The 26,412-nt window shown below is 48.5% G+C and overlaps 2 protein-coding genes across 2 annotated transcripts in view; one reads left to right on the top strand and one right to left on the bottom strand.

Moving 5' to 3' along the window:
* Positions 1–2,669, top strand: part of MTMR1 (myotubularin related protein 1) — a gene marked incomplete at its 5' end in the record, with an annotated part of 38,216 nt that extends 35,547 nt beyond the window's left edge. The window contains one exon of the mRNA XM_084294380.1: positions 1,380–2,669. Within this exon, the coding sequence (XP_084150506.1) occupies positions 1,380–1,544 (165 nt within the window). The 3' untranslated portion in view covers positions 1,545–2,669. The remainder of the gene's footprint in view (positions 1–1,379) is intronic.
* A 2,653-nt stretch (positions 2,670–5,322) lies between these two features.
* CD99L2 (CD99 molecule like 2) lies at positions 5,323–24,923 on the bottom strand. Its single transcript, XM_084293808.1, has 11 exons — positions 24,853–24,923; positions 16,970–17,026; positions 16,285–16,332; positions 15,387–15,482; positions 15,161–15,241; positions 14,303–14,386; positions 12,816–12,878; positions 11,848–11,874; positions 11,650–11,772; positions 9,609–9,674; positions 5,323–9,174 (listed from the first exon to the last, which is right to left on the bottom strand). The coding sequence occupies exons 1-11, from the start codon at positions 24,908–24,910 to the stop codon at positions 9,110–9,112; spliced, it is 768 nt and encodes a 255-aa protein (XP_084149934.1). The 5' UTR covers positions 24,911–24,923; the 3' UTR covers positions 5,323–9,109.
* Positions 24,924–26,412: the final 1,489 nt, after the last annotated feature.

The raw sequence follows: 26,412 nt of genomic DNA, 5'->3' as shown, positions 1-26,412 counted from the left end.
GGATGAATTGATCGCTCCCAAGGTACCGGTAGCAGCACTTCGTGAATATGCCGAAGTTTTGGTTTGTGGGCTAAGCCACAAAACAAGAAAAAAAATAATTCAGTGAAAAATATGTTGCACTTGCCTTTAAACAGTCTGTTTGGTACTATTTTATCCTCTCGAGTTACAATTCAGTTAGAAATGAATTCAGTTAGAAATGTGTTTTTCCTATTTCAGAAACACAAGTGTTAGAGTTTGAAAATGTCAAGATCAAATGCATGTTGTTTGTGTTTGTTTGTTTGTTTTTTTTAATTTCTTTAAAAAGTCAGGATTGGCAAAATCTTAAATTGTGCTTCAGCTGTGTGTTGACAGCAAGGAGAGAAACCCTTTCTGGTTTTTGAGATCATCTTCACCTAGCACCACGTGAGAATTTCAGGCTCAGGTGTGCATCCCAGCCCCACAAATAGTTGTGAGCAGTAGGCAGTGATCCTGGTGAACACAGTTCCCCGGAGCCTGGCATTCCAGAAGCCCAGGGTATAATTTCCTTATTATGTCTAGCAAGCTCTGGGTTTCCCAGTGCTGCATTTCCCTGTGATTGTCTTGACAGCCCAAATAAATTCTTTTCCCATCTTGCGCTTTCCAAAAGCTGTAAGCAATTCAGCGTTTATAGAGAATGAAATAAATTAAAAGCAATTGACAGCCAAACTTTTTTGGGCTTTCTGTGGCATTTGGAGGAAGGGGAGGTCTCTCTCTGCTTGTCTGAGAAAACAGATCCAGCTGCAAAAGCAACGTAACTTGGGTCTTCCTTTGTCTGTGATATATTTGAGTGTTCCAGGAGAATGTGAAGTCTGTCTAGAACTTCAATGCAGACCCATGGCCAAAGTCAGCAGCAGAGGCAGCAACCTGTATGAGACACTTCTACAAAAGGTTTATCAGCGTGTGGCTCCAGGAGATGCAGTTTGACTGGCTTGCCTGGTGCACTTCTGTCACTGCTGTGCTGGAAGGGGTCAGATTCTTGGAAAGGCGCCTGGCTGGATGAGTAACAAGATGTTCCATATGCAGCCAGCTTTGTGAACTCTGCTCTCTTTGCATAACAAGTTCTGTCCCAGCAGGCAGAGGAAATAGTTCTCAGGGAAGTACATTTATTGGAGTGTGTGCTATCCCAACAGCTCGGTTTGCAAACGGTCTTTTGAGTTGGCCTCCTGCCAACTGTGTTGTTAGAAAGGGATGGTTCGAAATACTTCATTTCAAATGACTAAGGAAACTCTCACTAAATACTGATAGACTGAAAATTGTAGCTGTTGGATTCATTGTATTACTGCAGAAAGCAGGGGAAATGTTACTTGAGAAGATAACTTATTATTAGAGTCAACGTAAACCTTTTCTTTCTTCACCTGCAGGTTCCAATCCATCAGAATCTCAAAGAGCTCCTTGCCATCCGGTCTGAGCTCCAGAAGAAGGTTGAAGATCTGCAGCGGGAAGCTGCCACGCGGTCCATTTCTTCCTCCTCTGATAGAGGTTCATCTCCTTCCCACTCAGCAACACCGGTACACACTTCTGTGTGATGCTTCACACGGCTTTTGTTACGCAGTTTATGTCAGGTAATACAGAGAGGAGGGGGAAATGTTTTTCCTATCACACAAGGATTGTGAGTGACTTGTAATTGCTATGATCTACATGCCTTACTGTGTCTGATATTATCAAGATGAGGCCAAAAAGAGCTTCAATAGATGTGATGTATTTTCTTGTTGGCAGTTCCCACGTGTTTTGACAACTCTAGCTAAATCACCAATTGTGAAATTAAACTTGGTTTTGAGCAACTAACAATTTAACCATCCTAAAAAGGAATCCATCTGCCAAGCAGACAGAAAAATGCCTCTCATGTTGCCGAGGGTACCATGTCTAGCTGGGAGAATCAGACAAAATGACACGTGATGCTTACACAGAACACTGAGAACATTTTTCTGAATGGGAGCTCCTTATTTCGCACAGGGTTTTTTTACTTGGTTGTTTTTGTTTTTGTTTTTTTTGGCTAAAGCAATTGTGTTAAGGTAATTGATACACTTGGAAATCAATTTTAAAGTAATGTTTTCCAGTTTAAAGTAATGTTTTCCAGTGTAGTCAGTTCTGCATTTCAACTAAGTATGCCATTAAAAGTGGATGAAATGAAGCTAGGTTTGTCAAAAACACCACGCTGACTTGTATGATGTAATATATTTGGTAAAGCATGTATTTTAGGTTTTTTAATGCCTTTTGTACAAGTTGAAATAAAGTCTTTTGATGGCTTAGTTTATTGTTCAGTTTCAGCCTCCTGAGTGAGGAGTAAACTTAATCATGTCAAGGTCTTGTACAAAATAAAAGTGTTTTCTAGCAAATGGTAATATTTGGGGTTGAAATGACACCCACCTGTGTAAATTGTATAGTCTGTATAGCTCCACATTTTGTTAAGTGTTTTCTTTTGAAGTGTACACACAAAATGCGAAGCTGTGTCCTTTATATATACATGTGTATGTGATGTTAAACATATGCATACTCCCGTGGTTTTAAGCTCTACGTTCAGAAAATGGATCCTGCCTATCCAAACTCTTTCAAAGACCTTAACTTGTAATGACTTTGTCAAACAAAGTTTTTTTAAATATGAGCTTCATTGGTTTGCTTGAAATAAAGCCGGTTGGCTTTCTGTTTTTTAAGTTGCCGCTAGCATTTTTTTCTGTAGAGTGAATAATGTATCTGTGTTAGCATATAAAATATGCATTCCCACCTTTTTTTATATTCACCCAAAATATTAATATTAAAGAAATCTGGTTACTCTAACATCCAAATTTTCGATAAATTTTCAGTGGGCTCCTTGGAAGACCCAGAAATGGTGCGCGCTGACAATTTTCCTTTGTTTGTTGTCCTCTCTGTGTTTCGTGAGAATCTGGCTCTTCTCCTTAAGATACTTAAGTGCTGCAGCTCTGCTTTTTAACTCGTGCTCCAAGTTCTGCTGATGGGAATTAAGCCCCGTTCTTGAGTTGGTTCTCTATGCTGATTGTGGGTTTTGCTGTCTGTGAGTAGTCTGCACATTTGTTCTTAATATAAGATGTCCCTTTTCTGTTCTCTGCATTCATGTACGTAGCATTTAGTTAATGAGTAAAGCGAGCTGCTTAGCACTTTCGCAACTCCAACTGGAAAGGCAGATGTGTTGTATCCATTCTTGCAAGTTTACTGAGCAGCACAGGGTATGTCAACATCTCCTTTTTGTTACAGTAAATACACTTTATAATAGATACCGGCCTGCAGGAACAAAGTTTATGGACGTTTGCAATGTGGCATCTCTTAATCAACCTCAGGCTTTTTATAAATAGACAAAAAATGTTTTACTGTAAAAATGATTCTGCTAACTAGTATGCCAGCAGTGAATTTTACATTGCCAAAATATGTTGAGCTGGTATTTAATTAAACTCTTCCATACTTAAGATTTCCTTGACATTTTAACTGTATATTAAAGCAAAGCACTTTATCTCTCAAATGCAGTGCTAAAGAAGATCTTTTGAAGTTTTTCTCTTTATTGGTGCTAATAGTCACAACGTTTCCTCTATAATTATTGTAAAAGTGATGACTGGATTAGCTTAGGCATTGTGAGATTTTAAAAGCTTAGATTCCCAGAGCTAAAATCTGAGAATTCAGTTCCACCGAGAAGACTACCAGTTATTTCAACTGTGCCTGCCTGTTTCTCCACAAGTTTCAACATAGCTCAGTGAGTCTTCTCTGACCGTAAGGAGGGTTATCAGTGGGGGAGGGATCCTGCTATAAATCTGGGTAAGCACAATGGATGTTTTTGTATACACTTACCATGGTAATTTTCAAAAACAGCCTATATATGCTAGTTAAAGCATAGTTTTATTCTGAAGAAGCAATTAATACACCGTCTCTGTGTTTAGTCTGCTTCCTAATATTCAGGTTTTTTTCATTTTGGTTCAACAACTACGTGTGCCATCCCTTTTTTATTTTTTAATAAGGCAGCCAGTTTTGAACTGTTGGAAGAAAGAGCAGAACCTTGTTCCCCGTCTGATGTGCCATGAACAGAACTGTTAACTTCTAATCCTGGATCTTTTGCTTTGTGTTTTTTGGACTTGACTCTACCAAGCATAAAGGGAACGTGCAAAAAGACAGAAAGCAGTTAAATTTGACCTGTAGGGTTTTCTTCGTGTAGATGACATGTGAGAGGGAGAACAAACTGAATCCAGCATACCAGAATGGGCTGAAGCTGTGGTAAGCAATTGAAACATTTTTTGCTTGTGAAGTAAGTTGAGTGAATCATCAGCATCAGACACTTTGCCATCTTAGTCCAGTTTCAGAGCTTAATTACCCTTTTTCCTCCTTTGTAGATAAAGTCTTTTTTTTTCTTGTTGGTTATTTCTCAGAAAAATGGAAGAAGGCTTTTAAAGTTGGTAAACAGTCTTATCTGCCTGTTTTTGTTCCCTGCATTGGCAGCCTTCCTCTCAAGGAGCTGATGCTTTAAACAAGAAGTGTTTGATTTTTCTCTTATTTTTCAAGAAAAGCTGTACTAAGTCATAGGCAGTATTTGGTAACGCTGAGAATGGCTGGGTTTTGAAGAGCTGGAAATAAGGGATCAACAACTCCCATTCAAGTGGAGTGAGCCCCACAGCAGAGGACAAAGTAAAATGGGAAAATCAGAGTATTTCCCATTTGAGATAAACTTTCTTCTTGTGTTAAAATGCACAAAGCAATGTCCATCTGCTGAGCGATCACATCTGAACTAAGTGGACATCCTATCAGAGATCTCTTCACTGCCAGATCATGTGCAGTCAGGAAGAGATAATTTTATTTTTACAAGAAATAAGAGTCAGAAGTAGGTAGGTTGAAGTATAAAACACATTGTTTAACTCTGATATAAAGCACTGCATCATTATATGGAGGCCAAAAACTTAACTTTGCATTGCATGGGAGATTCATCTGCATACGAAAATATACAGAAAACGGCAGGAAACCTATGGCAGTGAAATAGACTGAAAACTAAGCTTTAGTGAGTGCAGCCAGGGATTATAGGGCATTCATTACCTGAGTTTATTTGCTGGGTAGCCTGAGGAGGGAGAGGGACTGTGTGTGTGTGTGTTTCAATACTTCAATATTAAAGGTTTTGTAATGATAGGTGTTTTTTCACTAAGAAAACTGGTTTTGGAGCTTTTGAGTGGTTATGTGTTGTGGTTTTTTCTTTATTCAAGTTTTTAGTTACAGAAGAGGTTATATGTAAAAAGGATATGGTCCACCTTTTGCAGTTTACTTGCAGCATGAAAAAAAAAAACACACAAGTCTCTCATGTCTTATTAGACAGTTTATTTGTTGTTTTCCAAAGGTTGTCAAATTCTGATATTTCCCCCCATGACCCTTACATGCACATTAGCAAAATGAGTCTTATCTTTTCACAGCAGAACATTCAACCTTCATTTGGTACAGATCACTTCTGCATCAGTAAACAATAGGCTTTGCTTTTAGATAAGGATTTCACTCAAAAGAAATTATTCTCTAATTTCACAACGCTGTTGTTCCTGAACCTCATTTGTTCCTGGGCCTCATTTGTTGCTGAAGCAAATCTGAAGGCCTTAGCCTGTCTAGTCATTTTGCTTTTGCAGAATTAGAAACGGCACTGTGGACTAATTCCATTTTTATCACAACAAGTGAATAGTTAACAATGACAAATATAGCACTTGTAAGGGTTCCTTAAAGGGGCTGGATGGAAATGACCGAGCTTATTCAAATGCAAAAAAACAAAAACAAAAACAAAAAACACTCTGAAATTCATGTCACAGTATTCTATACTGAATAAAGTAATGTCACAGCACCATAAATGCAGAACCTTCTACAATTGTGCTGAAGGAAAATGCAAGTAATTAACAGAATAAACAATGAAATAAGAGCTGGTTAAGTTCCTTCAATTCTCTGTTTCCTATGTAATTGTGAAACCTCTTCTCAACCATTTCATTAGAAGTAGCTTTAGTTAAAAATGTGGGGTGTGATGAGAAATAAAAAAGCCCACAGCACAGTTTTACTTAAACTCTCAGGACAGATGTATATACATAATTTTGGACTCTAGAAAAAAAAAAAAAAAATCCTACTTTTCTAATATTTTACACCTTTTTTTTTTAATAAAGGATGAGAAAGTTCACACCGTGTATACAGAATATAAGTGCAAAATTTTTAAAAATTCAATATCCACGTTTAAAGAGAATGGATGCTAATTAAATGAAGATAGTTACAGAGGTGTCAGTTGTTTCAGAACTCGTATCACTACTAGGAAAACATGAACAAACCCTCTCAGTTGCTGTAATGCCTGAGATAACAATGGCATGAAGTATGAACTCCCTGCTTCTCAGACACTGATCTGACAGCTCGGATGGAGAAGGAAACAGACTGCAACAAAGCAGCATTTTGAGCCTTAGCTGACATTTAGCACATGAAGGCTTTGATTTTTGTGCACTTGTTTTGAAGAGGAGACTGGGTTTAATTTCTTTACTGCAGTATTTGTCATTGTTTTCCCATTTGAAATGCTGGAGGAAGAGTTTTTGAATTCTGTTACTGTAAACTGAAAAAGTGCTCCCTTTCACTGTGCATTTGGTTTTTTTTTTTTTTTTTTTTTTTCCCGTATACTACACCTAGAAATCATATTAACAAAGTTTTCACCGGTCATAAAAAGGCCTCATGAAAAGGAGCAACTTCAGTGCTGTTTGCTTCTCAATTCCAAAAGCTGGTATTTTTCTCAGTGAAAGTTAAAAACAACAACAACAACAACAACAACAAAAAAACACAAAACTGCAGTATTTGTGAATTACATGTCTGTTTCTTGTATGTCCTAGTATAATAATATCCCAATGGAGGGTGTTACAGCCTGTAAGCAATCCTGAACACCCACTGCACTGTCCACCAGAGAAACAGGGAGTGCACTTAAGAGGAATGTGCTAAAACTGATGATCTGCATCTACAGCAAGCACTGTCATCAGCAAAAAGAAAAGGAATTACGTTCACTTGATCTAACCTAGGAAAATGACTCCTAGTGTTCATCAATGCTACGTTGCAACGTTTTACCTATAACAATTTTGTAAAAAAACATTTTTCATGCTACAGCTTTCAAATATGTTTGGCTAAGAAAGAAAAAAAACAATGATGGTGTCTGGAAATGGAGATGCGTGGCTTCACTAGAATCAGACCTCCTGCACGGGTTGGTTGGAATTCTGCAGACCACGCTCCCCCGTGGAAGTCTTACTCCGGGACTAAGCAAAACTACCGAGTGTATTCCATATCTGTTTCTTCTGCTTACAGCCTCAGAACGAACAATAATATTTTTTCTAACCCCAACACATTCATAAAACAAAGTAGCAGTAGTTAGTCAACAGCTGTATTGTAGATAAAGTGTTCTAAATCTATGTCAGGCACCATATATCCTTAGAACTTATCTCCCTTATAAAATGCTGTAGTTGTTCTGTTGAGCTAGTGTAAGGCTTTAAAAATGCAAGTGTTAAGAAGAGCATAAAGAATTGTGCAGCTGTTGCAAAATACTTACAATGTTACTGGGCAATTTCCTTTCAAATTGAGCCGTTCCAGAGAAATGCTCCTGGGCTCCTTCACCTATTGGCAAGGCCTCGTGTAAGTCATGTCTAGCTGAAAGCTCTGAATTTGTACATCAAACTGGAAATGCTTTTTTTAGTTCACGTTCACACAATCTGGGATTTGCAAAACATTACAAAATGCACACATTTTAGGTTTATATATAAATAGTGAGTACTTTTTACACTAGGCAAAGTGAATTTTCCTTCACTTCAGAGCATGCTTTTTCAAGTATTCATTGCTTTGGGAAAAAATGCATCAGAAGGTAGCTGTATCCACATTTCAGCATCGGTAAGAAAGGGTTGGGGAGGAAGTATGAAAACTAGTTCTTGTCAGATAGTGCTTGGGTCCGGATAGCAGTACCAGTGTGGCACAGGGGTGCTCTCCTGGCAATAGAGCGGTGTTCTGCTGAGCAAAGCTCACGGAGAGCTGCAGGACCCTCGTGGGACAGCAGCAGAGACCCCGTCGTCTCAGGACACCCAGCCTTTTTTAAAGGTTGGGTAGCGACCCAAAGGATGAAATTTTGTCTCCTTTTTCTACATAACGTGCCAGGAAATGCTCTCAATAGTTGTGTAATGATCAGAGGAGAAGGTGAAGAACTCTATCTACGACTCCAGTGGCAGTGAGTTAGAGATCTCAGATGCACACGTTGTTTATTTGCTTTTGGGTTAAATCTGTGGTTTGCTCTATGGACGAGATCTCAATCTGTCCTTGAAAGCGTCTGAACACAGTTTTTGTTTTGTCTCAGTGATAATACAGGAATCTCATGTCACAGACAAACCCTGCCACTTGGTAACTCTCTTCCCACCTCTACCATAGCCCAGCATTCAAATGGCATTTGCTGCACGTGAGCACTGCACACACTGCTGTTACCTGTGTTTATGACTTGGCATGAAGATCAGGTCCTCTGATTTGGTCAGAAGCCCAGCGCTGCGTGGAGGTGGAGCATTCCCAACTCCTGGCTTGGGAGCAGGGACTCACCTGCCTCAGCCTGAGGCCCCACCTGAGGACATACCCAGAGGCACTTGGTTTTAGGTACAGGTACACTAAGGACCACAATCTACCCTCAGGAAACGCGTGGTTTTCATCCCTGCTGCCAGAAGTGACAGCCCATCACTGATGGCAGAAGTTGGCTGGAGGTGACTGACTAAGGGTTTTGAACGGTTTGCTTTGGGTTGCTATTCACAGGCACTTCACTGTCCTCACACCTGTAAGCAATTCTCCTTGAAAAAAACCTTGTGATAATTGACCACTGCTGAAGCACCTTCTGTTGGTTTGCATACAACTTGAGACCAAACCTACAGTATTACTTCAATGTAAACATAGCTTGTTACAAAAAAAAAAAAACACAACAACAACACCTACTACCATCCTAACCCTAAAGCCTAGAGCAATAAGAAGCCAGTCCAAGCCTAAGTACACATTAAATAGCTTTGGATTCAAATTAAATAAAAAGCTAAATTACAAGCATGTAAGATCTCCGTGTTTGCTGCTGACTGATTCTTTTCTAGCCCCAGGCCACGCTTTAGATCTTTGCACTGTCTTGTTTTGGTGGTTCTGCTGACTGTGTTTCCAGTACTGAATATTTAACTGGAGAGGAAAAAAAAAATCATTAATACAATAGCACACAATAGTAACAAAGTGCAAGCAACGGGTGCCAGATACTGGTTGGTTGTATCTGACTTTGGAAAAGCTTTTACAGCAGCCTTGATTATCTGTCACCGAAAGAAGGATCATGCTTTTCTTGTGTAAGACACTTTTGATGGCTGAAAACATGAAAGCTAAATATTAACTGCCACCGTTTGCAGAATGAGATCCTTGGTCTCTTATCACGGCTTTCCTTTGTGTACAATGAAGAGGGAAAGACATTGTAGTGGATGTTTTACAAAAAGCTGCGGCATAACCTAAGTAGTGTCTTCAAAGAGACGCTAGCTCAGTGCAGCGTGAGCGCCTTTAAGGAAGTCCTTCACTACAGCTGCTTTTGTGGCCAGATGCAGGAAGGTTAAGGAATGCAAAGTTCTCACCTTGGGGTTCCTCGCTTACGACAGCTTCCATGTTTTCCCCTTTCACATACTCTGCGTTAAGTCCCTCTGAGAAGTAACAATAAAGAGAGTGAGGTGGGAGGGTAGAAAGCAGGAATGATTTGCTTTGATGCTTTAAAATCTCTAGTAATGGGCCTATCTTCTGTAGAAGCTAAGATGCTTTTTTGCAAACTCCTCTGCATTAACAGCAATAGAGAAACATCACTAAACCATGACACGCAGCTGAGAAAGCGCTGTCGGACTTTCAAGTAACCACAGAGGCTCTCTCAGAAGGCAGAGCTTCCAGTCCCATCCCTTTTTTCTGAGTCTTGCTTCACCTTTACCATGCGAGGAGGCAGCGAGGCTAATTGCTGTGCTAGCACGGCTCAGCTTGCAGAGGTGCACAGACCTGGTACCTCTTCCAGGAGGGACTGCTATGCAGCAGGGGCTGCTTCTAAGCACAGATACGTGCTGTATTTCTCATTAAAAGCTGAATTATGCAGAGCTGTAAGAAGCAGCTTAAAGCAAGGCTATGCTGCTGAAGCAACGTCCCAGCACACGCCCCTGCCGCTGAACCCCGGGGTCTGCAGAGGGTCCCCGAGGCTGCCACAGCGCCGCTTTCAAGCAGGGCAGCAGAAGTCAGAGAAAGACGAAGCCCACCTTTACCTTGTCCCTCTGCAGCTTTGAGGGGTAAGGGACAAAGCAGAACTGGTGTCGCAGGCGGTGCTCCCGCCCAGTTTGTAACTGTGCCTCCCACACCCCACGTTGCAGCCATCTCAACTTTTCTAAACATCTAAACATGGCACAAAGCCCAGCAGGGCTCTGCTGTGCCCCTGCCCGGCTCCAGACAGACCTGGCCCCATCTCCTGGCAGGGGGAAACCAGAGCAGGGCTGCTCCTCGCCAGGGCCGAGCCTGCTCTCCCTGCTTCCAGCAAGCGGTCATCATGCACCACCTCCGCCTCCCCCAGGCCGTGTGTTTTGCTGGGATAACACCAAATGCAATTTATGTTTTTCAATAAAAAGCCACTTCTGCAGTGGCTGACGGCTCTCAGATTTCTGTCATGCATTGCAATGCATCTAAGGCCTGACATTAGCCCAGCATGCCATGTCTGATGGCTTAAATTAATCCTCCTTTATAATTAACTTTAATTTCCTGCCGCCTTTCTGGGGCTTTGTGTGTTTCAGCTTCCCCCTCATCAAAGCCTTTGCTCTCTTTTTTTTAGTTATTTATTCTTGCCAAAATATCATTTAAGTGGGGGGAATATACAAGCGTGTTTCATTCCATCACATTCATTTGACTTTCCCTGCTGATCTAATTTACCAAAATGCTCCTGTTTGTTGCAGACACAACTGGGAAAATAGCACGATTCCAGCCAAAGCTTCCAGCCCCCAAACACCCTCCCCAGAGCACAGGAGGCTCTCGGGAGAATTCACTGGATTTATATAAAGAGCCTTTTCCAGCTGCTTGCAACTGCCTCATGAAGGCCGGGGGGCTGCCCCTCACCTGCCCTTAAACCTACTGGGAAGGGGACAGCCCCTCAAAGCACATGGGTCCCTTGTCCCCAGCCACCTGCCTGCAGGTGACATGCCCCCCAAGCAATGCCTACAGCACCTCAGGGAGCTTGGCAGCTTAATTTGTGTTTAATTGCAGTGATTGCAAGGCACCTGTGGAGGGGGTGGGATGGGATGGGATATATCACCCACAGCTGTGGCTGCAGGCACTGCTTCAGTGTTACCCTGCTTCCATTGCTGCTACCTGGTGGGTGGTCACCTCTTTTTCTCCTCATATTTACCCATATTTATTTTGGGGTCAGAATTAAGTGTGTGTACAGGGCTGTGCTGGCAGTGGGTGCCCATGCACAGCATCTGGTAAACTTGTGCTGTGCTGGGGCAGAGGCAGGGCTCTCCCCTGCCACCCCTTCCTGGGGGCAGGGTGGGGAATTAGCAGGGGCAGAGGGGTGCCCGTTCTCCTGGAGTGCCTGACCCCCACTTTGGGCACCTCTGCCCCCTGACCTGATCCCACCTCCTCCCAGGGGCTACTTACGCTGGATGCTGAAGCAGAACTTCTTCTGCTGGTAGGAGATGTAGCTGGAGACAGCCCCCACGAGTGCCATGGCCAGGGCGCTGGCGATGCCGGCGATGGTCCCCGTCTCCACTGTGCTGCTGCCTGTGGGGCACAGAAAGGCGCTGGGTGGTGGGGGCACCCATGGCCCCGCTCCCCCCAAGACCCCATAGTCCCTACCTTCATTGTTGGTGTTGCCCCCGGCACCTGAAAAAGAGGGGAGCCTGTCAGTGACCCCGGTCCAGCCATGTCCCACCTGCAGCCCTGCTCACCCCACACCCCTGGGCTGGCACACGGGGTCCTCCTTGTTCCTGTGCTGCCCTCATAGCAATGTGAGGGTAACTGAGGTGTCAGGCAGAGGTACACAGCATCCCTGTGCCACCAGAAGGAGATAACTGGCTGAGCTCGTCACACCAGGGCACTTTTATGTAGCCTGAAATCTGTTTTAAAGTCTCCTTCCCTGGAGAAATGGGATCGGGAGGAGAGGTGGTTCCTGCTGGAAGCTGTAGTTGTGAGCGAGCTGCTTAAATCCCGAGTAATGGAAGCAGGTCAGCGCTGTGTTAATGTCTCCAGCGTGGTTTGTCCTTGGCACGGTGATTCATTAAATGTTGATTGGGCTTGTGGTGTTCATTGTCTTTAACTCGGCTGCTTTTAGTGTTGAATGCTGTGGATCCTCGTGCAGGTGCAGCCAGTGCTGCTGCTCCCTCCTGGTGTCCAGCCGTGGGTGGTCGCACCTTGAGGGCCGGCGCCATGTTAGGGCACCGGGATCGGGGGACATTGAGTCCCACACAGCCTCAGGGGGCCAGGAACAGGCACGGCTGACTGGAAGGAGGAGGCTGAAGGCCTCTTCTTCTGTCCCCACCAGCCATAGTCCTGCTGCCAAGTAGTGGGAGGCGGCTTCGGTGTCTCCTGAAGGTGGCCACAGCACAGGCTGACGTGCCAGGCCCCAGGGCCACCTCAGCGTGCAGGCTGCTGGTGCGGGGGGACATGGCCGAGCCCCCCGATCCCTTCAGATCCATCGGGGGGTCCCGGGGTCCCTTCCCCACCACAGCAGAAGGGGCAGATGCCATCTGAGAGGCCCCATGGCTCAGCCATCGTGCCTGTGCCTCAGGCTGGGGGTGCAGACCCGCCCGCAGGCCCATGCTTACCTTTCTTCTTGTCAGGGCTGTAGCCTCCGTCCACGATGCCAGCCAGGTCATCATCTGAAAAAGCTTTAAAAATAACAACAAAACCTGGTTGGAGCCTGAAAGGAAATCGTCCCCTGTAGCTGGGGGTCTAGCAGCTGCCTTCCCGGGGTGGGGGTAGGGGGAGAAAATAACCTAGAAAGCAGCAAATGTAATGGAAAGGGAAAACTGTGTGTGGCTTGATTGGGGTGAGAGAGGTCAGGAAAGCTGGGTGCCAGCTGTGCTGGTGCCTGTGTCTGTCTGTCCTGGTGTCTGTGGGTGCTCCTAGGAAGTAGAGAGAAGCTGGAAATGGGGCTCTGGGGGGATGCTGGTGCCCTATGAGCATGGTGTGGCAGGGCAGGCTTCCAGCGACCTGCAGGGAAGTGCTGCTTGCTCAGGAAGGCGAAGGCTGCGGTATTCATCTCAGTATTCCCTACAAACCGCCTGGCTGTCTGAGGATCTCGGCTGGGTTTTCTGTGCAGCCTGGGCTGAGCGCAGGGCTGACGGGTGCGGTGCCACCACTGGCTGCTGTTCTGTCCCCAAGCAAGGACAGAAAGAGGTTAATGAGCCGTTCTGCTTCCCTTGCAATTACAGAGCGTTAGCAAAACGTTCAACCCCAAATTATTTTCTTTTAAGCTCATAAAAGAGGTAATAATTGACTGTAAGTCTTGCTTGAAAGAAGAGAGAAACGTGGAACAGGAGTTAGCGGCGGAATTAGTAAAGCTATTGAACCTTTAACTTTCCAGCCTGGAAAGAGACTTCCTTGCTCACTAGCTTACCACAAAAAAATGGTTTATGGGTTTAGTAATGAGTGTAAAAATTAAAAATAATAAAAAAAAAAAGCTAGAACCCAGAGGTCAAAAGCAACGCAAGGTGCAGCAATGCTGGGGAAGTGTGCGGCGGCTGGCTCACAATGAGTGCCATGTTCCAGCCATTCAACACCTCAAACCTTCCTGCAGGAGTCTAATACTCCAACAAGCCCAGAATATCAAAGTGCAGACAAGTCACCTAGTTAATACAGCCTAATAAAATACCTGACTATTAATTACACGTGTGAGCAGGGTATACGGCCATCTCGACATCCATAAACCTGCCGTGCAAAGTCTGTTTTCTAGCTCCGGTGCTCGAGGGAACAATCCTCTCACACAAACGACTCATTCACTGGAGTATTTCAGAGATGGAAAAAAAAAAGTCTCCTGGCCCTTGGTGCGTGCTGTGCCAGGGCTGACGCTGCTCTGGATTTATGTCTTGGCAATGACTGCGAACCCCAACAGCACTCGGTTAAATAGCTGTCAGGTATGGGGGCGAGGTGAATGTAGCAGAACCACCGTGGCCCAGACAAGGCATCGCCTTTCTTTCCGCTCTCCCCCTACTTCTTGCAGCAATCTGTTGTGTCTAACCTGGGGACATGTGGCTGATAAGATGGTGTGGTCATGAGCAGGATGGCAGGGAGAGGGGAAATCCACACGTACCTTCACCAGGTCTCACATTTGGCTGCCCGCCGCCCTTCATATCGTTGCTGTCATCCAAGGCATCGGCCAAGTCGAAGTCGTTCCCTACAGAACACCACAGCAGTGTGGGAACCTCCTTAATGACAACTAGTCAAGGAAAGGCTCAGCTTTGCCAGGGACCAGCATCACTGGAAGCAGCAAAGCCCCTGACATCGCTGCTTCCTGGTGTGGCTTTGTGCCGTTTGGGGAATGCTCTGAACCTGCCCCAGTGCTGCTGTTGTGAAACACAGAAATCACCTTGTGTTGCAGATTGAGCCCAGGAATCACACAAATTGCACCAGACACAAGTGGTCAGAGCAAAGGTGGCACGATAGGGACGCTGGCATGGGCACAGGTGTCCCACAGCACCCATGCCATCGTGAACTGCCTCTGACCTCCTGGCTTAGTGTGTTGTTTTTTTTTTCTCTCCATAAATGCACAGTTGGTATCCTCAGGAGCTTGACTCGAACAGAGCAGCTTTCTATTGCCTTCGCTAAATGGCAGCTAAAAATGTGGAATGGAGCCAACCTGAGTTTCTCAACCCACTCGCTAGCTCGTAAATAAGTTTCTTCTCATCCAAAACCGATGTTGAGCCTTTTTGCCCAAAGCTCTGCCCAAACAGGCAGCACAGGAACCTGTGAGCTGGGTGCACTGAGACCCAAGCACCAGCCCTGGCAGGGAAATGCAAGCCCCCGGGCAGAGGAGGTGCGCGGTGATGCCGAGGTGCCCCATCCATGAGGTGCTTTTGTGGGGTTTGATTACTCTGGGGCTTTTTCCTACCTCTCCTGTGAATGCACAAAGCGAAGGCTGGAAGCAGTGTGGCAGGGAGCTCGTGCTCACCTGGGTTATGCCTGGGAGGGGGCCGCGTCGTTTTTGGCCGCTTGGTTGTGGTGGTGCGGATGACGTCCCCAAAGCTGTTGTCTGAAAGCATATGGAGGAAAGACAACCCCATTAACCCTCCCAAATGTGAATCTGATGAGCACCAAGGGCTCCAGGTCCCCCTGCCCCAGGGCATGCATCAGCAGGGCTTCAATTTTGGAAGGGTGTGAGCAGGGCTGTGGGGTACCTGGCTTCCCCGGCCGAGGGAAGGGCTTGGGGGTCGGCTTGGCTGGTCTGGTGGTGGTCTCCAGAGGGTCATCGAAGTAATCGGCCAGATCAAACTCTGTGGGAGAGAAGAGACAGACAAGTGGTGGTGCCGACGGCTCTGCTCGGGGCCTCAGGGGTACATCTGGCCAGATCCGGGCCAGAAGAGCCACCAGGAGCAAAATTCCCACGTTGGAGTGAATCTAAGCAGTGTCTTTGAACAGGGAGTGTGCTGGGGATCTGGTCAGCCAGGGCACCTGACCGGCACGGTGGGAGAGATGTTTTTCCCTGGGTGAGAAAACATCACCAGACTGGCACCGTTCAGTGGGAGCCGGGGATGTCCTGGGGGAAAAACAGGAGCAGAGACATCCTCTGGGCTCCTCCGGGGAGGAAAGCCAGCAGGTGCCACACGGGCAGAACTGAAAGCCCTCGCACAGCTGAGCTCTGGTCTGTGTCTCCCCCATCAAGATACTGCAAAGTGTGCAAAACTCAGCCTTGGCCATAAATGCTCTCACACCGCCTGCCTTCAGAACGGACAGAAATATCAATATTGCATTTACTTAGGTGCACAGATGCTGGTGGGGAGGGGAGGCAGAGGAGGCGAGCAGTCGAGGCTCACACAGACATACAGTTGATAGAGAAGATGCCCTGGTGCGAGTGGAAAAGCTCACGCAATGCAAGCAGACACTGCAGCACAGCTTTTGGCAAACCGAGGGGAGGTGGTTTATGAAAAACCATGGGTAAAGTTACGTCTGGGGCACCTGCATGGGCAAGCGAAGGTTTCTGCACTGGAGTCTGCCAGCACAGCAGGCAGTCAGCAGGGTGGCTGGTGCGGTGCAGCCCCAGGGTTTTGCTTAGATGATACATGTGCAAGGTCTCACCTCTCCCTCCTGTCCCACCGGACGGCTTCTTGGCTCCCTTAGGAGTGGCTGTGGTAAAACAGGGGAGAAATGTTAGTCATGGGCAGCACTGGAAGTGTCACCTCTGGTCTGATGAGTGGCCAGGACTTGCTGGCATGCCCTCAGCTTTACAGCCGACCCTTGCTTCCAGCACTGCCTGACGTGTCGGAGGCTCTCCATCAGCTGGAGGAGTTCAGGAGACACCCCGATGCTCAGTGCCCAGCTCTCCTGGCCACTCCCATGCCAAAACAAGCTGCTGTCAGCTTTACAGGTTGGATTTCTATTTTTTTTTTTTTTGTCATTTTTATTTTACCTGTAAACCACTATCCATTAACATCAGTGGTACCAAGTGTATGAATAAACTATGAGCAGGAGTTGCAGTTGCTCCGTTCCTATTAATTTCCATCTGAATACCGCTGGGCTTCTGCTGGGCTTCAATTCCAGTGTGCTGTAATGATCTGGCGGGGTCTGGCTGCTGCGATGCAGAGGTTTCAGACCCTCTTACAGCCCTCACTCTGATGCCTCTTGGTGCTTCTGGTGCGATTGCAGGAGCTGGCATCGCTTGCAGGGAGCTCCCCGGTACCACCAAGCATGGAACAGGAGCGGGGTGCAGGAACGTCATTTGGTTGATGACATTTTAATAAATGTAAAAATAAATTTAACTTACGCGGTACAGGGCCGAGGGCATCTTCTAGGTTGAAGCCCCCAGTGTCGTCCCCATAACCTGCAGACAAAGAATCAGCACAGGTTTGACTTGCTCCACACGACGTCAGTCACCTTTAAACACGGCCTGGCTAGATGTGCTTGCTCAAATTGCTTTAGTTTATAGAGGGCTTTCTGCTTTTTATTCTAAACCTGACCCATTGTCAGTGGTGAGGAAGACATCAGCCTTCCCTGCATCCCGTGACTGTTAAATTGCAGAGCAGTCATCTCTGCCTTTTCCATTTGTTTGCCTTAATGGATGCGGTATAAAAACACACGCTACGCTTGGATTTGTCAAGCAGAGCCTACCAATTCATCTCGCCGGCTGCCACTCACCCGTGGCTGGGCTCCCGATTACAGGTTTGCTCAACACCAGGAAAACACCGGAGCGCCACCGACACGCTGGGTGGAAAGCCAGGAGAGCGAACACACCACACCTCTTCTTGGGAAGTGCCTTCCGATATCACGGATGGAAACGCTGCTGCTGACTGCAACCCCAGCAGAATATGTCAGGTAGCACCTGCATCCTCCTGCCATGGCCATGTGCACCAGGAGCAGGGTGAGGAACTCGGTCACGTAGTGTTTGAGGTGCCCGCACCAGCTCAGCACCACGCCACGTCCCGGGGATAACCAGGCTGCGCCGCGGGCCCGTGCGCCGGGCCGGCTAATCCTGCCGCTCTCTGTCTTTTCCTGCATCACGTTAATTACTGTTGACTTACCCTAGTTCTGACTGTATTTGTCTTGATAAATTCATGCTTTTACATCTCGGAGCATGCTGAGTAATTAATATCCTTTGGGTTTGCTAAGCACTGCCGCACTGCGAGAGAACATTAAAATGGCTTTCCTCTTATTCCTACTGCTAAATGGATTTAGCTGGTGCCACCTGAGCTCCAGCGTGCTTCATGAATAAATTTAAAGCTTTACTGACAAGGACAATAACACCGAAAATGCACCAGTCCAGCAGAAAGCAGGGATCAGCATTTCAGAGGAGAACTTGTACAGGGAGCGGCACCGAGCGCTGCAGCGCCTTCAGCTCTGCTTTCGGCCACTCGTGCACCACATCTTGATATGGCTGTCTGTACACGGAGCCCCAGCGCCCGGTGTTACTACTGGTAGTAACGCTGGTAACAGTCTGTTTGGGTTGGGGAATCCCCCAGGTGTTGGTACAGGTGGATGATAGATGGCCAGCTAGTTGGAGCCGCCAGCACCCTCAGCTCAGGCAGGGAGCGTTACGGGGACGCACTGCGCTCCATGGGGTGGGTAAGCACCGCTCCTGGTGACAGCAGGCTGTGTGCTCGCCAGCAGGTAAGGGCTGAGCTCTGCCCTGTGTTTTGTCGCTGTTCCACACCAACGAAGCACGCTTTGCACCCAGATGGACAGGAGGTGATGCAGTGTCTCTCAGGTCCCAGTGCTGCTTTTAAATCCCTTTGGGAGATAAAGGAGCCCTGGGTACAACGCACCTCCTGGCCCATGTACGGGCTCCGTGCTGCCCTCGCCCTGTGGTTGCTGTCAGCTGGCACTGGAGCATCCTCAGGGCTGCGGGTTTATGGGGAAAGAACAGATGAATGAGATGTTTTCCCTAGTTTCCTTCGCTGTGGCAACCTAAAGGAACAAACCCAGGCACCTCGCAGTGTGTAACACATTCCCAAATGCCCAAGCCGGGGCAGGAAGGACAGGGGTGAGGCGCTGCAGCTGCCCCTTGCCTTGTCGGGGTGTTGTGACTCTGAGCCAGCTGCTCTCTGAAGGTAGAAGGGGTTTGTGCCTTGATGCGTTCCCTCCTCGTTATTTCCTGTAGCAGGCAGCTCACACGCGCGATTGTACTCGTCAGCTTTTTGGTTGTACATTAATATATATATATTTTCTAATTAAGCCTCGCTGTCTGACAAAGCTGGAGTTACAGCACCGTAACTCTCACCAGTGCACTCCCAGCAGCGCGCCCGTTCCCATTCTTAGCGCCAGCCCACGTACCTCGCTGTGCAGTACGGGTGTGTTCAGCTTCCTGAGGAATTTGGAGCCCGTAATGGGGTGAGATCGGCAGTCTGGGTGAGCACAGAGAAGCCCAGAGCAGGTACGGGGCTGGAGGGGAGAATCCCAAGGCGCTCTCCTGTGCCTCGGTGAGAGGAAGCAGCTCCTGCCCCCCTGGCGGGCATGAGGCAATGCTGCTGTCCCCGTTCTCCACTCCCAGCAAAACATTTTGATTTCCAGAAGTACTAATCAAAATCGCTCTTGATTATGGCAAAAACAACCTCTGCTGTAATTTTTTTTTTATGCAATTAACAAGGGTATATGGTAATTCCAAGCAATCTTGCTCTTGAGATTAAAGGAAAGCCTGCCAGGAAGCACGCGAATAAAGCTTTAAGATGAGAATTTGCATAATGAAGACTTGCTCTGTGCGCAGGGACTGATGTCTGAGACCTGCTAACAGCAAGGCCAGCAGGAGCTGCGTGACCTGCCCGGCTGTGCCCCAGGCACCCAGCAGGAGCTGCCACCACCCGAGGTCCCCACGCATCCTCTCCTTACCTGGGCGGACAGACAGACCTCCTTTCCCCACCCAGGTGGACAGACGGACCTCTGGCTGCTCACAGAGCCGCAAGAGCCCCAGCTCTGGACACATCCACAAGAAGACGAGCTCTCCCAGCAGGATGCTCTTCAGGTTCCTTCTCCTTCCCTGCCAGCTCTGGTTTCGGTGCCTTGACCTTCTAAAGCTGGGAGGGGGCTGCAGACCCCGAACATCCCCGCTCTGAATCCTGGGAAGGGGACAGCGAGCATCCAGGGCAGCTCCCAGGACCTGCTCCACATCACAAAACTTGCAGGGTTCCCAAGGCTCCCCGGCATCTCCACACCACGGGCAGGTGACAAGGGTCCCACACAGCTTTGCTCAGACGATCGATCCTTGTGTTCGTGCCCAAGAAGAGGTCCTGGTGTGTGCCACGTTCCACCCGTTCCAAAAATGCTCTGGTTATTCCCGGGGGACTGCATCAGGAGAGGACACCTGCATGTTCCTGAGCACGAGCATCTCCCTGTGAGGAGCAGGAGCCGGGCAGGGCACGCACAGTCCCAGCCCTCCTGGCCACCAGGCAGCAGGAATTGCCCATCTGCTGCCACCCCGCAGCACACAGGACCCACAGACCCAGCTCTCACAGCTTGCCATCTTCGGTGAAGGGCAGAAAACGTGGACGGCTCCTTTCTGGCTCCTTTCCCTTACCTTCCATTACTGCAGGCATTTTCCTGCTTTTCTGCATGCTGTCCAAGCAGCGCTGTTACACAGAGCCATTACGGGCTGCGTTCAGATCTATCGTTTGATTTCTGCTTACACGTTAAGTAATGACTCGGAATTCGCCTAGGGCCAAAGATGCCTGTTTATAAACCAGCCGACAAATTACGGCACGAAAGCATTTTGTTCACAACCCTGCGCAGAACAGCTAATGACAAAGCCGGGGATGCAGGAGCCCAGAGAAAACCGAGGCAGGAGATTAAGTGCTTATCACCTGATTCCCAATGGAGAGACATCGCTCTCATCAGATAACGATCAAGAGAAGATGTTGTCGTTAAAAGTAGGTAAATAGGGAATTACACGGTAAAAACGTTGGTTCATCGCTAGGGATGCGCTGCTGGTTCGGTCTCCCACTGCTGGGGAAGTTCGCCAGGGAACCAGCGTGGTTTGATACTCACCTGGCATGAAATAGTTTAGGTATATAAAACCAGGAGCTCCCGGAGCTCAGAGAAGTCCACCAGCAAGGCTCAGCCCTTCTGACCCAATCTGTGGTTACCCAACAGAGCAATGTGATTGCTGTTTCTCAGGTAAGTCCTGCTTCCTTCCCCCACACCCTTTTAGGAAGCCTCAGACCTCGATGAGAAGAGCACAACTCGCAGCCGTACTGCAGTACCCCACTCGTTAAGGAGAGCTGCTGATCACTGCTGCTGTGCATTAGGTCATTGTGTGAATGAGAAGCAGAAGTATGAATGGAAGTAAGAGTATGGCAGCTCCAGAATACCAAGGTAACACAAAAATGCTCGCAGAAGAAACCAAGTAGTCAAAGAAGAGCAAAACTAGGCAGGCACGGCTCCTGGCTACAGGCTGGGTGGCTTCCACCACCACCACCGGCAGCACAGCCGTTTCTTATCCAAGCACAGAGTGCATGCCACCAGTTGCTTAAAACCTCTCCTTCTTCCCTTTTTCACCCAGGGGCCTTTCCCTCTGGCTTGCTGGCACAGGACTGCAGGGCAGAGGTGCAGGAGGGCTTTCTGCTGCTGCCACAGCTCAGCCCCTTCTGCTGGCCGGCCCCGTTCCCCTCCCGCAGGGGCAGAGCTAGGGCTGTGCCATCGGGGTCTCATCACACGTAAAGCTCCCCCTCCTGCCTCCGACCACCCTGGGTCTGTGCCGCAGCCACGTGTGTCCTCCTGAAGCTGGATGTCAGGCAGCCTCCCAGCCTTTGGCAAGTCCTTTCTGTTCAGGTTCCTCTGTGCAGAAGCACAGGGAGCGTTTCAAAGAGCAAGCAAAGCGCTGAGCAATTCCCATCTCCCAGCCCCGTGCTGCGCCCGCCTGGCCCCACGGCCGCTCCTCGGGCCGTGGCTCTGCTGCCTTCTGAGAAGCGCTCTTGGCTTGGCAAATGCCTTCTCGTGCTCGCCTCCCAGATCGCAGCTAGCAAACCCAGCATCTGGATCCCCAGCTTTGAAGTCTCCTTTTCAAGAGAAGTCCTTTCATGTTTTGCCTTTTGATACGCGGCATTCATCTTCCCCAATCCCGCTCTCTCCAAGTTCTTCCCCCAGTTGTGAATTACAGCAGGCGGATTACAAAGGATTTATTGCAAAGGTTTTCTCTTTGCCATCGGTGTGATGTAGTTTATTAAACATATGTTTTGCTATTAGAGCGGCGGCAGAAGCGGTGTCTAATAAAAACCCCCCTTTTCCTTTAGTTAACTATAAAGGCAGTGCCTCAAACCTCCAGGAGATGGTTTTGTAAGGAGAAACAAATTTGATTTTAAACTGAGCAGTCCTAAAAGTTTATTCTAGTCAACACTGGAGATCAATAGACTGTTCTGGTTTATGTGCTGTAAGGGCTGAAACGGTTGCAACAGATGTAAGGGAAAAATTACATTTTTGTACAGTATAAAAAAAAACAACCAAGTAAAATAGCCATTTCCAAGCACAGGTATCACCAAGCTCGAGGAAGAGGTTCTGAAATACAGGCAGAAATATGGAAATTAATTATTTCTAAAGCTCCAGACAAAAATATCCGGGCATAACACGTTTAATTAATTCATATTTGTTCAAAGATCAGAGATAATTTGTAAGAAAACCAATTTAGCTTCTCCCACTTTGTCAGAAACGCTATCAAAGTAAAAATTATTCTTTAAATGTATTCCTTTGACTCGCTACCGATACCTAGTAATTATAAATTTTATTGCATAATAGTGGATAATAACTAAGGTTTTTAGTAAACGTAGACACCTCTCACGAGGCTGCTACCTAGCTCAGCACCGTCGGCAGTGCCAAACTGCGCCTTCGCTCCTCTGCCATGCAATTCCTGCTCGCTGCCAGGAGTGTGGTGAGCAGTCCCTGCGGTGCTGACAGGTCACTGGGTGCTGGCAGAGCTGCCACCACTGCTGCTGGGTTGAGGCAAGCCCGGAGAGCTGGGCAAACACCTGGCGAGGAGCTGGCTCCGGCTGCGCTCGCCACCGGCCGCCGTGGTGCGCAAGGGGCGTGCAAGGGAGCTGCCCGCAGTGACCACAGCCATCTGTGCAACAGTTAGTGCTAATTACGCTGTTGAATATCGCTTTCTCGTTTAAGTAATTATTGTAATTGCTGGCAGGACATTGCTGTCGCACTTGAGCGGGGAGGTATCTGTCAGAGGCTGGCTGTAGGACGCGGGATGGCAGCACCAGTTGGCCGTCACTGCTGATGCTGCAGCTCCAAAGGAAGCCCCAAACTCTGCTGTCTGTAATCACTTTGTAATTGCTCTTCAAGTTTTTCTTGCATAATATAAAGCATAAAACCTGGACAGGCCCTTTCTGAGAGGTCCACGAGAGGTAACCTTGCACTCCCTGCAGGAGCAATGACCTCAAGCGTCACGTTTGCCATTTCCATGAAAACATCAGTGCGTTTCTGTCCTGGCTTATGATGAGGAGAGACTAAAAAATGCCACAACAGCATGGAAAGTTCCTTGCTTGACTGTTTTCTTTATCATTTTGGACAAGCACTGGGTTAACCTAGCACGACTCAAATATAACTACTTCTTCCTGGAAAAGCCACAGATCTGCAGATTTAAACAATCACGCAAGGTGCTAGAAGAGCTCCACGGTAACGCTCTGAAGCAAAAAGGCTTCACAAAGCAAAACCTACAGTATTTTATTCAGTTCAAAAGTCAGTTTTCTCTTCCTTTCCTGAACAGCTGCAGCTGAAATCTGTGTTATTCTTGTGTTGGTGGCTGATATGGACCTCAGCTGCACAAATCACACTCAATACTGGTTTCGCTGCATAGTTTGCTCTCTGATGTGGAGAGCACCAAAGAAACTTGATTTCTGTTACTGCTGCACAGCGGAACGGGGGCTGAAAGCCCCACGGGACAGCTCCGCCTTGGAAACCCACTTCTTATTGCTACCTTGTCCTCTCCTGTGGCCACTTCAGTGCTCAGCTGGCAAAGGGCTCCCGGCACCTCTGCAAGAGCCACGTGGCAAGGCTGAAGCCGCCTGGCAGGACATGATGCCTGCTCTGTGCAGAGAAGGCTGCAAATGCCAAGCCCCCTCCTCACCCTTTTGCAGTCATTCCCATGGAGGGGCAACTCAGCACAGCTCAGACAGGGCCAAACTGAGTGTTGTTCAGCTACCTGCGAAGCCTGGCAGCAGCAGAGATGATTTGCAAACCTTTAGAGTGAAATTCATTTTGATGCAAGCACAGCCAAGGATGTTTAAGGGCTAGACCCTGCAGCCCAGCGCTTAAGACCGAAGCAGAGCAGCGTTCTTCTGTGCAAGCGGCGCAGAATGCAAACAGCTTTGCTGCTGACTAATCACGAATTTGCCATTTTCATCCAAAACCGGGACTTCACGCCCAGCCTCTTGGCTCAGCCTACCAAAACTGACACCCGCATTTGGAAATGCGGGCAGGAGCAGGAGCAGCCTGGGACCGCGCCGCAGGTGCCCGGCAGGTAGGGCCCAGGGGGAGATCACCCCGGGGCTGACTCACGGCCAGCCTCGGCGCTGCCACCTTCATCTTCATCGCAGCGCTGCCCTCCTGCAACACTGCTGCGTCTGAGAGCTGCTTCCTCGCCAAAAAGGGGTTTTTAGAGAACTTTCCTAGGGCCTTTTGCAGAATGGGTGTCTATTTTTTCTGCGTGACCTTAAAAAAGGACTTTCTTTTCTATTAAGAAAGGAGGAATGGATCGCTTTTGAAGAGCGCTTTAAAATAAAGGAAACGAAGAGGTAGGGTAGACTTTGATTTCATGATTTCACCACCATCCAAATAATAATAATAATAATAATAATAATAATAATATTAAAAAAGAGCTCGTTGCTTGCTATCTGCAAAGCCCGCTGCCCCGCTGGGACCGATGCCTGGGCTGGCCCCTGCCCGTCTGCAGAAGCAGCGAGGACGCAAGCTGCAAATCTGGGTCACGGGGGGGGGGGGGACACACCACACGACCCTGCTGCCCCTCGGCTGCAGCACCCCGACCCCAACCCCATCCCCAATCCCAATCCTAATCCCAACCCCATCCCCTTCCCGAGCCCCCAGCCTCCTGCCCGCCGCGGAGCCCACGCCCCCGGCCGGTTGCCCCTTCCCTGAGGCACCGCGGACGATGAGGGGGGTATCGGCAGAGCCCCCCAGCCCCCTGCCAGCCGCCCCTTCCCCTACCTGCGGCCAGCAGCGCGGCCAGGGCGAGGAGGCGCAGCGGGCGGCGGGCGGCGGCCATGTCGCGGCGGGGCTGCGCCTCTGCCGCCCGGCCTCCGGGGCGGGGCCGCGCAGAGCCCGCCTCGGCCTGCGCCTGGGCGCTGAGGGGGCCTCGGGGCCTTGCTGTGTGTCCCCAACCCTCCCCCCGAGGTGTTTCAGCCGAATTATCCAGTCTAGCTATCGCCTACCACCAGTGTCACCCGCTAAACCGTGTCCCTAAGCACCACGTCTGACCCCTCCTTGAACACCCCCGGGGATGGTGACGCCTGGGGCACCACGGTTTTAGACCCCCTGGGGAATGCAGCCATGCCAGGGCTCTTCCATCCCTGCAAGCAGTGCTGGGAGACAGCCAGCAAACAGGCTTGCAGTCCTTCCTCTGTGAAAGCAGGACGTGGTGGGATAGCAGGGGAAGGATGCTTTAGGCTCTGAGGCAGCTCTGGGCACGGCAGGGACGTGGGTCCCATGTCGTGGGGCAGGGTGGCGAACGCCTCCTGGTGAGCCTCTGCCGCTGCGAGCTGTGGGACTAGCAGCAAGGACCTCGGATTAAGGGGAGGCTAAAAACTGAAGATGCTCTTTGGCTCCTAAACAAGGCCATCCTTCGCAATATCACCTCTCTTCATATTTATACAGAGAGAAATCCAGGATTGCAGTCCTGCAAGAGTGGAACTGAAGGAAACTAGCAGGGCAACGTTTGCACTGTCCCAGTGCGGCTCGCCACTACCCTCTCCATCAGCTATTTGCATTTCAATAGCTTTCCAGCCCTCTGGTAATTGTGGGGGGAGGAGGCGGGTAACGAGGCTTTTATATTAGGGTTAGATCAGCTTTAGCAAGCCCGCAGGCATGTGAGAGCGCTGCAGCAGCTGATGTAACCCAGTATATTGTCTGCCCGTCTGCGTGAGCCTGGGGTTTGCACTAACCCTTGTGAGTCGATTCATAATTACAAAGAAATGTACGAATGTAGCAATGAATTGGCAAGAAGGCAGCCGCAGCGCTGCGCAGCAAGTGGAGCAGCGTGACTCCAGAGCCCATGCTGGAAGCACTCACCTGGCTGAGAGCCCTGAAGCCCACAGTTGCCCCCTGGGCCCATCACATTGGCTTTGGGCCACCACCAGTGCCTTGAGGGGAGGCCAAGCCCGCAGCAGAGCCTGGAGGCTGGCACTGGGTGCCCTGGGTACGCTGTGAGGCCTCAGTGATTCCACTTGCTCCGCACCATGACCTGCGCCGTGCCTGCTGCTACCTGGTGCAGAAGCACGGTGCGCTCCTCTTGTGTTTCTTACCTCCAAGCTGGAGCAGGCAATGGGCTTTTTATTTTCTTCTGAGCTATCTTAAAGCTGGTGGACTAAGCAGCAAGCAGAGGGAAACTTTCAGTGGGAAAATGAGTCAAAAACTTTAAATTGGGAAAGTGGTTTTCGTTGTGTTTTAGCAGGTACTACACTTAGCTCCTCTCGCTGCCTTTGGGAATCTGCTCCCTTAGCATGCGTTTGTCACTGAGCAAAAATACGTTTGAAGGGAAGCAGAAAAGCT

The sequence above is a fragment of the Netta rufina genome (genome assembly GCF_964035555.1).
Source record: "Netta rufina genome assembly, chromosome: 12".
NCBI lineage: Eukaryota > Metazoa > Chordata > Aves > Anseriformes > Anatidae > Netta > Netta rufina.
The sequence above is the reverse complement of the archived record's forward strand: the minus strand, read 5'-3'. Positions and strand labels throughout refer to the sequence as shown.